General features: G+C 40.7%; 2 protein-coding genes across 2 annotated transcripts in view; one reads left to right on the top strand and one right to left on the bottom strand.

Annotated features, from left to right (window-relative positions):
• OCIAD2 (OCIA domain containing 2) overlaps positions 1-17,847 on the top strand; it is a 945,756-nt gene that overhangs the window by 545,142 nt on the left and 382,767 nt on the right. The window lies entirely within an intron of this gene.
• The window catches only part of SPATA18 (spermatogenesis associated 18), a 47,083-nt gene that overhangs the window by 16,430 nt on the left and 12,806 nt on the right, over positions 1-17,847 (bottom strand). The window contains exons 6-11 of the mRNA XM_049789835.1: positions 16,412-16,723; positions 14,661-15,156; positions 11,838-11,996; positions 10,695-10,870; positions 8,009-8,132; positions 6,036-6,196 (exon numbers count right to left, since the gene is read on the bottom strand). Of these exons, the coding sequence (XP_049645792.1) occupies positions 6,036-6,196; positions 8,009-8,132; positions 10,695-10,870; positions 11,838-11,996; positions 14,661-15,156; positions 16,412-16,723 (1,428 nt within the window). The remainder of the gene's footprint in view (positions 1-6,035; positions 6,197-8,008; positions 8,133-10,694; positions 10,871-11,837; positions 11,997-14,660; positions 15,157-16,411; positions 16,724-17,847) is intronic.

The following is a 17,847-nucleotide window of genomic DNA, read 5'->3' as shown; positions in this document are numbered from 1 at the left end:
CAGGACCAAAGAGGACTCAATCCTCAGCACCACATAGCATATCCCAAACCCACATAGGGTCTCCTGATCCCCATCAGAAGTGATCCCTGAGTGCAGGAGTAAGTCCTGAACACTGTTGGGTGTGGCCAACAAAACAAAACAAAACCAATAAAAAAAATCATAAACAACAACAACAACAACAAAAAGAAGTGCAAGATTTGGAAGGCATTACAACTAGAATGTGTACAAGCACCTCAACTAAATGGGAGAAACCCTTGGCAAGCACCACAACCAAGCATGAGCAAGCTCCTTGTTCACCCACCCAAGACATATCAAACATGGAAACAAAGGTGGGAGATAAGCTAGAATAAGAACTAAACACAGAGGACTTAGTGAGTCCTTTTACAAAGATGGGATTCCTGTTCAAACACTTGTAACAAAGCCACATTAAACCACTAGAAGCTGAATTTCTGGGCAAGTGACAATGGAAAAACTTAAATAGCAATTAAACCATAACTTCTCTTTTTTCTCTCTTTGCTTATAATAACAAATCTAATAAATCCTTAAAATAAGAAATACCTGGGGAGATAGCCAAAACAGTGCCCAGAGACTGAATGAGGAAAATGACAGAGGAATTTTAAGTTTAGTCTGTCTTTAATGATAGACTTTCACTTTGTGAATGCATATCTGATTTTACAGCTAAAGTTTGTTGGGAGTAGCTGTTTGTTTGGGGTCCACACCTGGTGATGCTCAGGAGTAACTCCTTGCTCTCATTCAGGAGTTACTCCTGGCGCTGCTCAAGGGACCATTTGGGATGCTGGGAATCAAACCCAGGGTGGACACATGCAAGGCAAATACCCTACCATTATGCCATCACTGTGGCCCCATATGGCTTTTGCTATGTGGTCCCCAACTGAATCTATGAATAGTTACAGAAGGAATGGAGAAAGAGATTTGTAGGTAGTCTAACTAATTAGTATGAGTTTATTTCATTTTGTTTTCTGTCAAAAGGGCAATGTTTTTCTTGGATTGTTTGTCTGCTCTTCATAACAAAGTATAAACTAAGTTCTTTATTGAATTTTAATGAAGTCTGACTACAAAGTAATGGTTCTCTCTTTGTCTTCTGGGGACTTAAGGAAACTGAGCCTCTTCTATTTAAACCGTTTGATATTTTTGACAAATCTAATCAAATTATGAATAATATGAAATATTCATATGTTTAGGCATTTTTGGTATGTTAAAATTATGAAATCTAAACTTTCTTTAATTACTTGGAATTGTCTTTCTGTAGTTGTATTAAACTCCTAAATGTATACCATGTGTTCTGAGGTCATGTTAGTGAGTAGATTTGGCTCTGTTGCAGGTAACACTGCAGAATTTGAGGTTCCTTTCTCTGTAGAGGATTGAGAGGAGAGGAAGAGTTGGTGAATATTCACAGCTCAAGCACTGCCATTTGGTCTGTGGTTTGTTTGGGCAAGGCTTAATGTTGTCTAAAAAGCTGTGATATATTAGGCCAAGTTCATTCTCTACAAAGAGTAGCCCCTGGAATATGAAAGGGATTCTGAGGGCTTTTTTATTCCCCACCTGGTGACGTACCTCCTTTATGCTGCCTGGGTACAAAAGACAGGGTTATGTAGGGTTGAGAGTCAAGAGTGCCAAACTGCTTTTAAGAAGCCAGGAAAATTAATGAGACAAATTCAAGTTTTGGTGTCTTTGGAGTCAAAGCCACACTTTGAGTTAAAAATGCCTATGATCTGAAAAGTATGGTTTAAGAACAGTGGCAGAGACAACAGAAAGAGAGAAAATGCCTAGGATTTTGACCCCATTGTATAATATAAATCTATAACTCTCATTTGGATGGTGATGAGTCCTTTACTCTAGGCCTATTTACCCAAACAGTTCGGGCTACTCTATAGGGATTAACCCTAAGGCTGTGATCAAGGGAAATCAGGAGGCACATAATCAGGATAATCAAAAGTGAGTCATTGAGGGGTCAAGATGTACAGAAGCATGTTTGGTCCCACTAGTAAGAGCTGCAAACAATCCTCACTGCTTTCTGCCAGTTCAAGAAGCACTAACTATCTAGAAATCAGGAAACTGATGGTTTCACTTAGAGATGCATATGCCAACTAACCCTTCAGTATCCACCCAGGTGGATGGATCAATTCCAATTGACCCGAAAATGCAGTGCCTTGATTTATGGATGCCATAATAAAATTCTGTGTTGTGTAAAACTATAACCAAGGTGACTGCTAAAGAGTTTGAGGTCATCCACCAGTGTTCCCAACAAGGGAAGAACTGATTATAGGTGCTAGAGTGATAACACAGCAAAAATAGGGCATTTGTCTTGCACACAGCTGAGCCGGGACCTACCTAGGTCCAATCCCTAGCATCCCATATAGTCCCTCGATCCTTCCAGGAGCAATTTCTGAGCACAGAGGCAGAAGTAACCCCTGAGCACGACCAGGTGTAGCACAAAATCCAGAAGGAAGGAAGGAAGGAAGGAAGGAAGGAAGGAAGGAAGGAAGGAAGGAAGGAAGGAAGGAAGGAAGGAAGGAAGGGAGAGGAGGGAGGGAGGGAGGGAGGGAGGGAGGGAGGGAGGGAGGGAGGGAGGGAAGGAGGGAGGGAAGGAGGGAGGGAAGGAGGGAGGGAGGGAAGGAGGGAGGGAAGGAGGGAGGGAGGGAAGGAGGGAGGGAAGGAGGGAGGGAAGGAGGGAGGGAGGGGGGAGGGAGGGAAGGAGGGAGGGAGGGAGGGTGGGAGGGAAGGAGGGAGGGAAGGAGGGAGGGAGGGAGGGGGGTGGAAGGGAGGAGGGAAGGAGGGAGGGGAGGAGAGAGGAGGGAGGAGGGAAGGAAGAAAAAAGGAAGGAGGGAGGAAAGGAAGGAAAGAGGGAGGGAGGGAAGGAGAAATGGAAGAAAGCAAGAAAAGAGGGAGGGAGGGAAGGAAGGAAGGAGGGAGGGAGAAAAGGAAGTAGGGAAGAAGGAAGGAGAGAGGGAAGGAGGAAATGAAGGAGGGAGGGAGGGAAGGAAGGAGGACGAGAAGGCAGGAAGGAGGAAGAGAGGGAAGAAGAGAAGAGAGGGAGGGAAGAAAGGAGGGAGGGAGGGAAGGAAGGAGGGAGAAAAAGAAGAAGGGGAGGGGAGGGGAGGGAGGGAAAGAAGGAAGGAAGGAGGGAGAAAAGGAAGGAAGGAAGGAGGGAAGGGAAAGGGAGGGGAGGGAGAGAAGGAGGAATGGAAGAGGGAGGAAGGAAGGAAAGAAGGAAGGAGGGAGGGAAGGAAAAAGGAGGGAAGGAAGGAGGGGAGGGAGGAGGGAGGGAGGAGGGAGGGAAGGAAAGAGGAAAGGAAGGAGGGAAGGGAAGAGAAGAAGAAAGGAAGGGGAAAAGGAAAAGAAAGGAAAGAAAGAGAAAAAGAAAGGAGGAAGGAGAGAGAAGAAAGAAGAAGAAAGAAAGAAAGAAAGAAAGAAAGAAAGAAAGAAGAAAGAAAGAAAAGAAAGAAAGAAAGAAGAGAAAGAAAGAAAGAAGGAAGGAAGGAAAGGAGGAAGAAGGAAGGAAGGAAGGAAGGAAGGAAGGAAGGAAAGAAAGAAAGAAAGAAAGAAAGAAAGAAAGAAAGAAAGAAAGAAAGAAAGAAAGAAAGAAAGAAAGGAAGGAAGGAAGGAAGGAAGAAAGGAAGGAAGGAGTTAGGAAGAAAGAAAGAAAAAGAAAGAAAGAAAGAAAGAAAGAAAGAAAGAAAGAAGGAAAGAAAGAAGGAAAGAAAGAAAGAAAGAAGGAAGGAAGGAAGGAAGGAAGGAAGGAAGGAAGGAAGGAAGGAAGGAAGGAAGGAAGGAAGGAAGGAAGGAAGGAAGGAAGGAAGGAAAAGAAAGGAAGGAAGGAAAGAAGGAAGGAAGGAAGGAGGAAGAAGAAGAGAAAGAAAGAAAGAAAGAAAGAAAGAAAGAAAGAAAAAAAAGAAAGAAAGAAAGAAAGAGAAGAAAGAAAGAAAGAAAAAGAAAGAAAGAAAGAGAAGAAAGAAAGAAAGAAGAAAGAAAGAAAAAAGAAGAGGAGAGAGAAGAGAAAGAAAGAAAGAAGAAAGAAAGAAAAGAAAGAAAGAAGAAAGTGAGAAAGAAAGAAAAAGAAAGAAAAAAGAAAAAGAAAGAAAGAAAGAAAAAGAAAAATAGAGAAAGAAAAAAGAAAGAGAAAAAGAGAGAAAGAAGGAAAGAAAGAAAGAAAGAAAGAAAGAAAAATAAATAAAGAAAGAAAGAAAGAAGAAAGAAAGAAAGAAAGAAAGACAGACAGAAAGAAAGAAAGAAAGAAAGAAAGAAAGAAAGAAAGAAGAAAGAAAGAAAGAAGAAAGAAAAGAAAGAAAGAAAGAAAGAAGAAAGAAAGAAAGAAAAGAAAGAAAGAAAGAAAGAAAGAAAGAAAGAAAGAAAGAAAGAAAGAAAGAAAGAAAAAGAAAGAAAGAAAGAAAGAAGAAAGAAAGACAGAGAGAAAGAAAGAAAGAAAGAAAGAAAGAAAGAAAGAAAGAAGAAAGAAAGAAAGAAGAAGAAAGAAAGAAAGAAAGAAAGAAAGAAAGAAAGAAAGAAAAGAAAGAAAGAAAGAAAGAAAGAAAGAAAGAAAGAAAGAAAGAAAGAAAGAAAGAAAGAAAGAAAGAAAGAAAGAAAGAAAGAAAGAAAGAAAGAAAGAAAGAAAGAAAGAAAGAAAGAAAGAAAGAAAGAAAGAAAGAAAGAAAGAAAGAAAGAAAGCCCCTTCTATATGACCAGTTCCAAATATGCTTGGGTTTGTATTGACACCGAACCTGTCCTAACTGAAGCTCTCCTTAACCATAATTAGGGGATTCCTCATCGACAATGACTAAGGTCACAGTTCAAAGGTCATGATGAACAAATGCATATGGATTGAATGAAGGCTTCACTTCTAAAACCTGCAAGCGCCAAAAATGAAATATGGAAGCAAAAAATCACCTTTCCTGAAAGACAAAAAGTACCATCTCCGGCTTGAATATATTTACATGATCATTCAATAGAGTACATTGCCTCATATGCTAGACTGGAGATAGTTGCTAAGGTACTCAACCAACATCATGAGTGTCACAGAAAACTATCTTTACACTGACTCTTTCCATAGGTGAATGTGCAGTGCTGCTGAGAACACCAAGCCTCGTTATATCTGGGGGAAATATCTTGTATTGGCTATGAGATATCCCAATGAGACAGGTAAATTTTTCTATACTCTCCTCAGAATGAAGAAATAACTCAATCCCACCAGAAAGCCATTGTTTTGCTACATGATGAACCTACTGAAATGCACTAAACCTGGAATAGAACATGCACCACTGAACAAGTACAGAGATGGGTCCTGTCACAGCATAATCTCTCTCACTCCATCTCCTCACATACCTCCTCCCCTAGAAAACATTACAACTAGGTCATATTCCTAACCTCCCTCTTCTCAAGGCTAAGCAAACATGTTCTATGTCCACTAGTATAATCAAGTTTGTCCCTTACAGAACTTAAAGAAGTCTTTAAACTCACCCTGCAAGTCTTAAATGACAGTCAACAAAGTCTGCCCTTATGAAACACTGAAGTGTCTTTAATGAGAAAAGCTATCTACCAAAATGAAATACCCTTAGATATTACTAGTGCCTCATAGTGAAGTCCCTGGGCCATTATTCAGGAGCTTTGGTGGTGGAAGTGGTAACATAAACACAGAGAGGTGTAGAGCCAAACCTCTGAAATCCCATAATATTGTAAGCCAATCATAAGTTAATAATTATTTTTTCTAATTTAAAATCTCTCCTCTACCAAGTTGCAGAGGTCTCTTTTTTTTAACTCTTATTTCCTTTTATTTCACTCTCTTTTTTGCACTCTGAGAAATTTTAGATTAACCATGAGGTATAACCCAATACCTCTTTTCTTTTTTCTTTTTTGGCCACACCCTGTGACACTCAAGGGTTGCTCCTGGCTACGTGCTCTGAAATCACTCCTGGCTCAGGGGGACTAGATGGGACACTCGGGATTGAACCAAGGTCTGTCCTGGAGCAGCCGCATGTAAGGCAAACACCCTACTGCTGTGCTATTGCTCTGGCCCCAACCCAACACCTCTTTCATAAGAAAGTATTGAATATAATACTAGGATGAGTTGTGTATAGAAAATTAGACAGATATGTACCGTGCTTAAACAATTGTGACTACGAGGGTAAATGGGACTTAAACTCCTGCTTCGGCATCGACTTAGAGATCGCACTGAATTCCACTGGAAAAAAAGGACAAAAATAATTACTGATGGGTAATTATTTAGACACGACATAGAAAAAATCGCATGCACCACAGATTGAAAGGTTCTACAGATAAGATTACTCTATTACAAGTTAGAATACAAGACATTTCATCTCATTTCCTGCCATTGCCCAATATTTGACACCAAATTTAGATTATTTCTTAAATAAAATTTACCCATAATAAAATGTAGGGTATTTTACTTCTTGGTGCTTACATAATTTTGTTTTGATTATTTTATTGTTAGGAAGTATTTAGGTTTGCTAGTATTGGAGAATATAAGTTCTCTGTTAACAAAGATTTGTATTTTTTGTAGATTGCTGAATGCCTGACACCTAAACCTGGTGCTTGGGTCATAAATAAGTTTTGGAAAAATAAATGTCATTGAAAGAAACTAATAGGTGAGTGAATACTGTTACCCATCTACTTTATAAAGTATATAAATAAAATGGAGACTATATTCACTATTTTGGCTTTCACTAGTTAAAGCCTTCCTACAAATTGCCCTTTCCTCTCCCAAGTGCTTCCTTTTAAATTCTAAATTTGTTTGAGAAGTTTAAGCTTGGACAAATATTTGTAACAGCATATTAGAAGAGAAGGAAGTTATAAACAACTATTATTTGACACAGAAAATAAGAATAATACAGCCGATCTCGTGACGCAATAGTAGCACATCTGTCTCCAGAAAATAAGTAGCACATCTGTCTCCAGAAAATAAGAATAGTGATGTTTCCTCTTCCTTCATTCTCACTTATACTGAAGGTACTCTTCACTAAGTATTTGACACAAAAAGTATCATTGTGGGGATATAACATGTGCTTTATGAGCTCATTCATTGTCTAGTACATGGGGTCAGATTAACACAACCCAATTATTATGGCTCAACCATCATAGCACAAAATTTTCTTGAAACTACAATTTTAATGGTATATTTCAGCAGCAAAAGGCTTTTCCTTAGGTTATTTTAAAGTGTACTACACTACTTTATCCACTGTATGTGAAAAACTGCCATGAAGCACTTGCCACCATTCTCCAGTGTAAAGAAAACAGGAGGAAAGACACCTCATATGGTGGCACTGGTCTAGACTGAGATCTCTGTTTTGGGCTTCACTTCTTTATAGAAGGAGCAGGGACAATATTCCATAACGTGAACACCACAGAACACCCAAAACCCCATAGACCACAGTTCCAATAGCCAATCCTAACTCCAGCAACTGTACTGTACACTTATATTCCCAAGACACCATTTTGATATTATCCAGTTATATAACATGTCCAAAATCTTCCTCAATTCATGTGTATAGACAACAACCACCCAGTATCAACTAGCTCCTCACTTCACATATTTTCCCTCCCTCTATACTCATTCCAAGGAGAGAAAAACAGTCACATTCATTGTTTCCCAAAATAGGGAATCATCCATAAATGTGACAAACCATTTCCTGAAAGTTATTATTTTTAAATACTTGTATTGAAGAGCCATCAATACAATGAAAAAATGAGCTTTTTGCCCTTAAAGTGGCATAGTATATCTAAGAATAGAGCAAGTGAATAGGACAAATAGACTTTTTTCCTGAAATCAGGAAAACAAAAGGGAAATATATTCTTTAAAAATTGTGGATTCATGAAAATAATGGTGCTTTTTCCTAGATAGTTCCTTTTCTCTCCTTGGCATAAAATTTTATCAACTGTTTTTAAATTTCTTTTATAGAATCTCGGGTTTATAAATATTCTCGAACTTGTGGTATAAACACTTGGGATGAATTGTCACAATGCAAGGCCACCGTACAAAAGCCCCTCTCTTGGTAACAGCTTCTCCCTTCATAATGACATTGTCATTCTCCATGAGAGCAGGCCACACGTGATAGAAGACCAAGGGTGCAGTGAAATCCGAATCATAGCTGCGTCGGTACCTGAATTATAAACACAAACGGAAGAAGAGAAATTAGGCAATCCTGCACCATAACTGGGACAGAGAGAGGGCACCAATGTGAATGTGTTTGCTTTTGCTCAGCTTTAGATACACATAGATCCTGAAAACATAGTTGTGTGTTCTTAGCATAAAACCTAGAGATAATAAGGTCCCAGCATGGTCTCGGTAAGACCATGTCATACCAGACTAATCTTGTTCCCTTCTCATGATCACAAGATTTGAAAAGTTATGGAAAGCTAGACATGTAAACCATTGAGGTTCCAACTGGATTCCTATGAGATGTCTCATACTACTTTTGTGGATAAAGTAAGAGAAATACAGGTGAATTATTAATGAGCAGTGGTACAGAAATTCTCCAGAGTCAATTCAAAGAGGAATCATTGAAGGGTCAGTGTGAACTTAAATGAAGAACTGAAAGGCTCTCTCTCCTGCACTCCTGTGATCAGTCTACTTGTTTTTTTAATTATGTGCAGAAGATGAAATACAATGGTGGAATAACATTCAAATTTAGGGACTTGGTTAAAATGGGTTAATGGGTTAGAACAAAAAAGCCAAATCTACTAATAAGTGGAAATAAGGTCCTGCAACTGAGTCTAAAAAAGCATTTAACTGGATATTTGAAACGTCTTTTGGTGCTGGTGGAGTGTTCCACCTTCCCTTTCTCCTCCATCCCCCAAATCGATGATGAGAGCCTCTGGAAGGACTCGCCCATTTTCGGGGTATTAGACTCTTACCCCAGTTTATTGCTTTTCTCTTTTTCAGGCAAAACCACGCAACTTGAAATAGCTAGTACTGCCTCCAGTTAGAGGGGGAAATAAGGGAGGCGTCAAGTCCAAACAGGTCCAAGACTACTAAGTAGTAGGTTAGATACAGAGGGGACCACACACTCTAGTCGCCCTGGGGGTGAGGGAAAAAGAAATGGGAGGGAAAACAAAAACGGAGGAATAGGGAAGACAATTTGGTGATGGGAATCCCCCCTGATTTTATGTAAATATGTACCTAAAATATTATTGTCAACAATATGTAAGCCACTGTGATCAAAATAAAAATTATATTAAAAAAATCATAAAAAAAGCATTTAAATGCACAGATAAAGGTGATAGAGGCTTAATCACAGCCCAAGTAAAAACAAATAAAATTTAGTGGAACTCAAAAGAATTCAAGTGTTACATGACTGGAAAAAAAAAACACAATTTATCTGTATTACAAGAGAATAGGAATGGAAATGGGTATGAATTGTTCTAGATTGGTCAACTTAAAGTAAGGGAAAAACACCGTATTTGGGGGGGGTTTATTTTGCCTTTACTTTTGTTTCATTTTGTGGTGACACAGCAGAACTCAGGGTTATTTCTAGTTCTGTGTTCAGAAATCACACTTGGTTAGACTCAGAGGACCATATGAAATGTCAGGGACTGAACTCAGATTGGCCGCATGCAAGGCAAGTGCCTTTCCCACCGTATTATAGCTCCAACCCCAATATTTTCTATTGATTTATCCAGTATGAAAATGCTCTTTAAAGGCATTATTCTAAAATAATATACTCATGGTACACTAATCATGGAAAAGGGTCTATTTGTCCTTAAGTCTCAAAACCTAGTGATTTGGTTTTTTGGCAACACCTGGCAGTGCTCAGAATTGATTCCTATTCTGCACTCAGAAATCACTCCTGGTGGAACACAGGGTGCCAAAGACTGAATCCAGATCATCTGTGTACAGGTCAAGATCCTTCCTTACCTGTTGTACTATCTCTCTGGCCCTCAAGCCCCCTTGAAAATGAAAAACTGGCAACCATGAAACCAAAAAAAGAAAGACTTGACCAATATCAAATATGTGTAAAACTAACAGTGTATTTAAAATATGTAGAAAGATTTGACTTGTTCTGAGATCCTAAAAATAGAACCAAATCCGACCATTAAGAACTCCTGGTTCAAGGCTTAAGAAATAGTACATTCCAGGGTAAAAATGTAACCGTGTGACCACTTTTGTGGTGATCATTTTGTAATATATATAAAGTATGTATAATATATTAAATATTTACACATTTATTCAGGTTGTACATCTGAAGTTAACACAATGTTTTATAGTCAATGATATCTGATTTACAAATGAATAAAATGTAATAATCACTTGAATTTATATAGCACCTTCATTTTAAGTTTCCAGACAGGCTTCAGGAACCCACTAGGGTTCCCTAGTCGAGCAATAAGTTCAATAAATTAGAGCATGTTTAATAAAAACAATAATAAGGCACTTGATTTGCATGCAGTCAACCCAATTCTGATCCCTAGTACCCTCTATGGCACTCCGAACAATGCCAGGAATGATCCCTGAGCAGAGCCCAGGAGTAAGTTCTGAATACATCTGGTATAATCCTAAAACAAAACAGAAGTCAATGATGTTAAAGTCACATGTGGTTGAAAAGGAAAGTGTCCCGGGGAGGGAGCCTAGCCTTGCAGTGGAGGTGCCTGTCGATTTCCCAGAGAGCAAAGACAAGATTCTTTACTTCAAAAGAACCCCTTAGCTTCTGCTCATAGTTGCTTACTTGCAATCATTAAAGATTTCTCCATCAGCCCCAAATGCTATATCTAAGGGTGGCTCTAAAGTCTGCATAGCAAAAGCAATACAACAGATCTCCTGGATGAAGCTACTGAGGAGGCAAAAGTCAACCTCAGGAGGGAAGGAAATCTTGGGATTGACGTTCATGGCTCGGATCACATCCTGAAAAACAAAAACAAGCATTGACTTATTACCATCATAACACAGATACTGCCCAGCCTAGCTCTGTTCTAAGACGAGATGGAAAAAAGCACTTGAGGGAAAAAAAACTTTGTGACTTGTATGTGTTATTTCCTTATTTTTCAATTGTGTGATTTTATGTGACAACACTGAACTAATTTATTTAAAATCTCATTAATGAAAATAATAATAGATGATAAAAATCTATAAAGAATCTATAAAGAATAGAAGATATAATTACATTGAAATAAAATATACAAATAGTAAAATAGATTATAAGTTATGATTATCATAGCTTGCTTTCATTTATGCCAAAATAGCTCATAATAAACCAAGTTTTCTGATTTTTTTTCCCTATTTTGGCGTTGCCTATAATGTTCAGGGACTCTTCCTGGGACTGTGTACTCAAGAGTGACGCCTGTTAGTGTTTTGGGAACTATAAACATTGCCAAGGATCAAAGGCAAACAAAATGGCTGCCAGGCAATGTCTTACCTCCTGTTCTATCTCTCTAGTTCTGTTTACTTTTACTGAATCCTATCAAGTTTTACTCTATGAGATCATGACACATTGTGGTGCTCACTTAAAAGATGAGATACTAAAAGTACAAAGACATTTAACAAATGTGCAAGGACACAGAGCTAGCTAGTGGCAGAACTAGGTTGTAAATTCACATCCGTAGTTCCCAAAGGTATCGATCGCTCTTAAGATCTATAGTTTATTCTATCTTTCAATCTTAAGGATCATCTAGGAACTAGAGCTATAAAGTGCAAAACACTTTTCCTTCACCACAAAATGCCTGAGGACAATATAGCTCACAAGAACTGGTGCTACCAAATAAATTGGATGGTGCTCATTTCTACTCTTAGATTATCCAGAATTTGGATTTCTGAGTTCTTATTATTCCAGGTGAGTGCAGCCCACCTGTTGCATAAAAAGCCCAACACTTACATTAACACTGCTTTGGGAATCATATAGGTCAAGATGACAAATGATGTAATCAGAGACAGCATCCTCAAAGTCATTGGATCCCACATAAGATGGTGTCAATGACTTCCTCACACGAATCTTAAAGTGCCTGAATGCCATTTTAGCTACATGGAATGCTTCCTGCAAGGAAAACAAAGCCAGTAAATTTGTGGGGGAGGAGGATAAAGCAGTGTGGGTAAGAAATTAAGAAAGATAGGGGTCGGAGAGATAGCATGGAGGTAAAGCTTTTGCCTTGCATGCAGAAGGTCGGTGGTTCGAATCCCGGCATCCCATATGATCCCCTGAGCCTGCCAGGAGCGACTTCTGAGCATAGAGCCAGGAGTAACCCCTGAGTGCAGTCAGGTGTGACCCAAAATCAAAACAAAAAAGATGATGTTGGTTGTACTGTTGAAACTGTATACATGGGAAACCATCATTAATAATGCTGTAAATCACAGTACCTCAATAGGAGGGAGAGCTGGGAAATTGGTGGTGGGAATGTTGCACTGGTGAAGGGGGTGTTCTTTACATGACTGTAATCATACAACTATAATCATGTTTGTAATCACGGTGCTTAAATAAAGATAATTATAAAAAATAACCCAAAAAAGAAAAACAAAAAACACCCCAAATGCTAAATAAAAAAAAAAAAAAGAAAAAGAAAAAAAGAAATGAAAAAGAACTCCCATCAAAAATGCAACATTCATGGAGCCAGTGAGGTGGCGCTAGAGGTAAGGTGTCTGCCTTGCAAGCGCTAGTCAAGGAAGGACTGCGGTTCGAATCCTAGGCATCCCATATGGTCCCCTGAGTCTGCCAGGAGCGACTTCTGAGCATAGAGCCAGGAATAAGCCCTGAGCATCAAATGGGTGTGCCCCCCCCCAAAAAAAAAACAAAAAAAATGCAACATTCATAACTAAACATGGTAATAAAAGCCATTTTAATTAGATGTTGCATATGTGAATTTTGAAAAGTACATATATGACTTTCTGTGTTCACTAATTTAAGACAACTCAATCTAAACTGGGAAAGTTGGGAAAAGCAGAGTTTGAAGACAATAGTGTTGCAGTTATATATCTCATTGAAAAGTGTCAATTGATGCTAGAATTTCCTAGAAATTTATTGACAAATAGAAATAGAATAGAATAGAAAGAGAAAATTATTAAGCTACAAAAATAAAATATTTGGCATATTCATCAGTTACATAAAATGTATCCTGAGAAAACTTAGTTGTATATTACACACATGACCTCTATACTTGCAGAACTTAAACCAACTCAATAAGAAATCCTTAATTATGTAAATCAGAGTTTGTTAGGTGCTTTTCTTCAAAGAGCCAGATAGTAAATATTTTTGGTCACATATTGCCCCCACTACTTTTCCCCCAACCCTTTATTTATTTTTGTAATTTTCTTTTATTTTTATATCCTTATTTGACCATCAAGGTTACAAATATGTTTGTAGTTGAGTTTTAGTCTAAAAAGTACATGCCCCCCTTCATCAGTGCAACCTACCCCTAACTCTTTAAAAATGTAGAACTGTTGTCATATTCTCATTTACTAGGTGGTATTTCTTCTTGAAAGACAGACCAGTAGCGCTCAATAAGACCTATATGTACGTCAGACAGACTCTGCTGACCCAGTCTGATATAAATGAATACAGGAAACTGAGTCGCAGATAATCTTGCAGATAGTAAGGGTTGGCTGCTCTCTTAATGTACCCTTAGATTTCTCCATATGGCACCCGTAGAACAAGTGTGTTTGTTTGGGAATTCAAGGCTTATTTTGGAGCCCTCTTTAATCTGCTCTATTCAAGTAGCTGAAAAGTTAATTTTACTAGTTACCTAGTTCAGTTACCAAGTGCATGTAACCTCAGCTAGATGGCAATCGAAGGCAATCTATCTGATAGATGTGTCTATTAGTAGCAGGGTACAATTGCCCATATTTGAAAATTCATCAATATGACGTTCATACCCACGTCAAAATAATTTTACAGGTACCGATACTTGACCCGTTGTCTGGCCAATAAACATTATACATATGAGTTGTTGAAGGGAAGGGAGAGCAGAGAAAGGGAGAAGTGGGAAAAGGAGGGGGCAGGGAAGGGAAGAGAGGGAAGGGGATGGGAAAGGAGAGGGGAAAAAAGGGAAAATAGAGAAAAAAGAAGGGGAAGGAGGGGAGGACAGGGGAAAGAGAGGGAAAAGAAGGGGAAGGAGGGGAGGAAAGGGGAAGGAGAAGAAAAAGAAGGGAGGGGAGGGAGGAAAGGGGAAGGGGAAGGAAAAGAAGGGGAAGGATAGGGACAAGAAGAATAGAAAAGGGAAAGGAGAGGGAAAAGAAGGGGAAGGGAGGGAGGAAAGGGAAGAAAGGGAAAAGAAGGGTACAGGAGAGAGGAAAGGGGAAGGAGAGGGGAAAAAGGGTAAAGGAAGGAGGAAAGGGGAAAGAGAGGGGAAAGGAGGGGAAGAGAGGGAGGAGAAGGGAAAGAGAGGGAAAAGAAGGGGAAGGGAGGGAGGAAAGGGGAAGAAAGGGAAAAGAAGGTACAGGAGAGAGGAAAGGGGAAGGAGAGGGAAAAGAAGGGTAAAGGAGGGAGGAAAGGGGAAAGAGAGGGGAAAGGAGGGGAAGAGAGGGAGGAGAAGGGAAAGAGAGGGAAAAGAAGGGTAAAGGAGGGAGGAAAGGTGAAGGAGAGGGAAAAGAAGGGGGAGGGGGGAGGAAAGACGAGAGGGAGGAGGAGAGGGAAGAGGACCAGAGGGCGAGGGAGGGAGGAAACAGGGCGCTCCTTCGGCGTTCCCGAGGCTCTGGGGCGGGGACGTACCACGGTGGCGATGTAGATGATGCGTTGCACGGTCTCGGCCTTGTCGATACAGCGCCGCAGCAAACACTGCGCGTCCTGGCGCGCCTGCGAATAGGCGTCGCTGAAGCGGGACAGGAGAGCCGCCTTGCGGGCCACGCTCGAGCCCTTGGCGCGGCTCGGGGACGGGCTGCGGGTCTGGGGCTGCAGGGCCGACGGGCTTTCGCGCCGGCTGTGAGAGCGGCTGCGGCTGGGGCTGCGGGAGTGGCTGCGGCTGCGACAGGGGCTCTGGCTGTGGCTGCGACTGTCGCTGCCCCTCGTGTGGCGGCTGTGGCTGCGGCTCTCCGGCCGGCTACGGTTACGGCTCAAGCTCCCGGCGCGGCTGCGGCTCTGACTCTCTCTTCGGCTGCGGCTCTCACTCTCCCTCCGACTGCGGCTCTGACTCTCCCTCCGGCTGCGGCTCCTAACCTCCGACCGGTTGTTTAGGACAGAGGGGCTCGGAGATCGGCTCCTGGTGGGCCTGGGAGGCAAGATCCCCGAGAGAGGGGAGGCGCTCTGGCTGGCGTTTCCCTGCTCCCCAAAAGGACAGAGAAAAAGAAGCCGCCTCCCTTGCTCTACCCATCCCCAAGTCTGAGAGAAACCTTGGGGTTCCCCTTCCTCAAAAAAACGCAGCCATTCAAGAATTCCAGAAATAGGACCTCGAATTGGCATGTCTAAAGCACTTCCAGGCACTGAGCATCTCAATGCACTCTATGGAACACTAGGAATTCCAGCCTCACCTGTGCTTTTACAGACGAGGACACAAAAGCTCAGGAAAACCCACCAGAGACCCAGAGCTAGGAGGAACATGGTGTAGAGAACACAATCCTTGGGTACAAACACCTAGCAGCCTCCTGGTATGGAATGGCATGGCACGGAATGGAATGAACACCCAATGGACAATGAGAAAGAGGATCCTGAGTTCTGTCCCCAGTTCTTTTGTTCTGTCCTGAGTTTGCCTTTCCACATACATCTCTGTTCTGCTTGGATGTGGGAGTTGGAAGATGGGTTAGACATGAGAAAGCATCGTGGCCGGTGAAGAGTCTTTTGCTACCAAGTCCAAAAGTGCTCAGATGAGCCTGCCCAGAAGTTGTCAAGCTCAGATGACATTTGGGGAAAGAAGGGCAGGGCGAAGGTGGTGGTAGTCAGGGTATGAATTCAGAAACATGCATAATGGGATCCGATCCCGGCATATGGGGAGACTGAGCGTGGTGTGGAGGTGGGGCTATACTGGAAAAAGAAAGGGAAATGCAGTCTCAAAGGAAAACCTTGTTGTATTGGCCTCACTGGGGCAAAATGAGAGCACAGATGTGACTTTCGTTCAATCCCTAGCACCTCTTCTAGTTCCTGAGCACCTCTAGAGGCCATTCCTGAGCACTTCTGTGGCCCCAACCCTGGAAAGCTGCAAGTGACAAAAAGCAATCTCTCTACCATTTAAAGTTGTTAATATGGTTGGGATTCAGGCTATCCTTTGATCTTCTCTCCTTTCCTATCTGAAGCCAGAATGTGATCACTAATCATCAAAGGAGCCTTTTTTGGGGGGAGGGGCATACCCTCCGGGCCATACCCTCCTGTTTCTGCGCTCAGAAATTACCCAGGGCAGACTCCAGTGACCAAATGAGATGCCAGCGATTGAACCAGGGTCAGCAAACACCCACCCTACCCTCTATGTTATCGCTCCAGCCCCCCAAACCAAAAGAGCTTAAAAATGAAGCAATCTGTGAAAGGGGTCAGACCTTCCTTGGAGCGAAGTTTTTTCAGCAGATAAAACAGCTATCTCGTCCTTCAGATTCCGGACCTGCTTTTCATAATCAGCTATGCCTGAGCTCTGATCAGCAATGGACCTATCAATATTTGACGCATCAATCGTGGTCCTCCTTTTATCTAGGATTTTACTATCCGGAATCCGTTGTTCTGAAGACCGTGGTTCTGAGGCCCTCTTTTCTGAGAATCTCAATTCTGAGGGCATTTCAGAGCGCCTAAATTCTGAGCTCCGTTGGTCCAAGCTCTTGTGACGGGCATCTTCCTGGGCTTGAAGATATTTGAGCCTGACAGGGAAAAAAAAAAAAAGGATGAAAAAGAGAGAAGGGAAAAGGTAATAAGCAACACTTGGAATACTTAATAACAGTTACTCCATTTAGTTAGCTATTAATACTTTGAAAAACTTTGATAGAAATAGAGAAACAAATAACTTAATGAAGGGCAGAATTCATTAATTAATTTATTAATGGGGTGCCCGCCATTTCTGCATCTTATACGGACAAAAGGACAAAGATAAGATATTACCACATAGGCTGACACTTAAGCAAAAGCAGAATGAACTTCAGTCTCATGTCTAATTTAGACTGAGCTGAAATTTAAGAAACTCTGCAAGCATTGACCTCCAAAACTTGCTTCCCAACCTGGTCATAAATATAATCTCCTATCCTCACCAGCCCTTCTATTCTTTTCAAATGGCTAGTCTCTAGGAAAGAAACGAACTCATACAATGCTAGGTGGAAGTGTGGGCCAAGAACATAACATATTGGGCTAAAGGTGCAAGTACGGAACACATGCTAGGAACTACAGTGGAGAGAGTTCAACACTGGTGTTGGGAATGGCCCTAATTCACTGTCACAATGTACCTTAAATACAACTGTAATAATAAATACAACTTGTAATTCACATTGGTTTCAATAAAAATTATTAAAAATAATAAAAGAACATAACGTATTATAGAGATAAAGTTTTTGAAATAAATATGACATCCTCATTAAAATATAGAGGTTTGTCCATTGTTAAATACTAGTAAGAGCCATAAGATAGCATTCAGGAATGAGCAGGACAATAATGTAGGATGAAGTGAAAGGATAAGATTTTTTAAAAGATATAGAAAGCCGCAATACAATGACCACATTCAAAGCTGCACTTGCTAGAAACAGTAAGAAATAGGGTCAGTACCATGGGAAGTCAATGAATAGCAATTTAATCAAAGAATCTGAGACGGCATATCAAGTGGGAACAAGAGATTAAAGTGACAAGAGGAAATATCAAGTAGAAAATGGAGCAATTCTCTCAGCAAAAATGGATATTCCTACACAAGTCAAGAAAGGGGTAACTGGGTTGGATAATAGTATAGAGGTTAAAATGTGCCACAGAGGGTTCAATCTCCAGCACTACAAATGGTCCCCAA

This window comes from Suncus etruscus, chromosome 16 (assembly GCF_024139225.1).
Source record: "Suncus etruscus isolate mSunEtr1 chromosome 16, mSunEtr1.pri.cur, whole genome shotgun sequence".
In the NCBI taxonomy this organism is placed as follows: domain Eukaryota; kingdom Metazoa; phylum Chordata; class Mammalia; order Eulipotyphla; family Soricidae; genus Suncus; species Suncus etruscus.
This window is presented reverse-complemented; position numbering and strand designations above follow the sequence as displayed.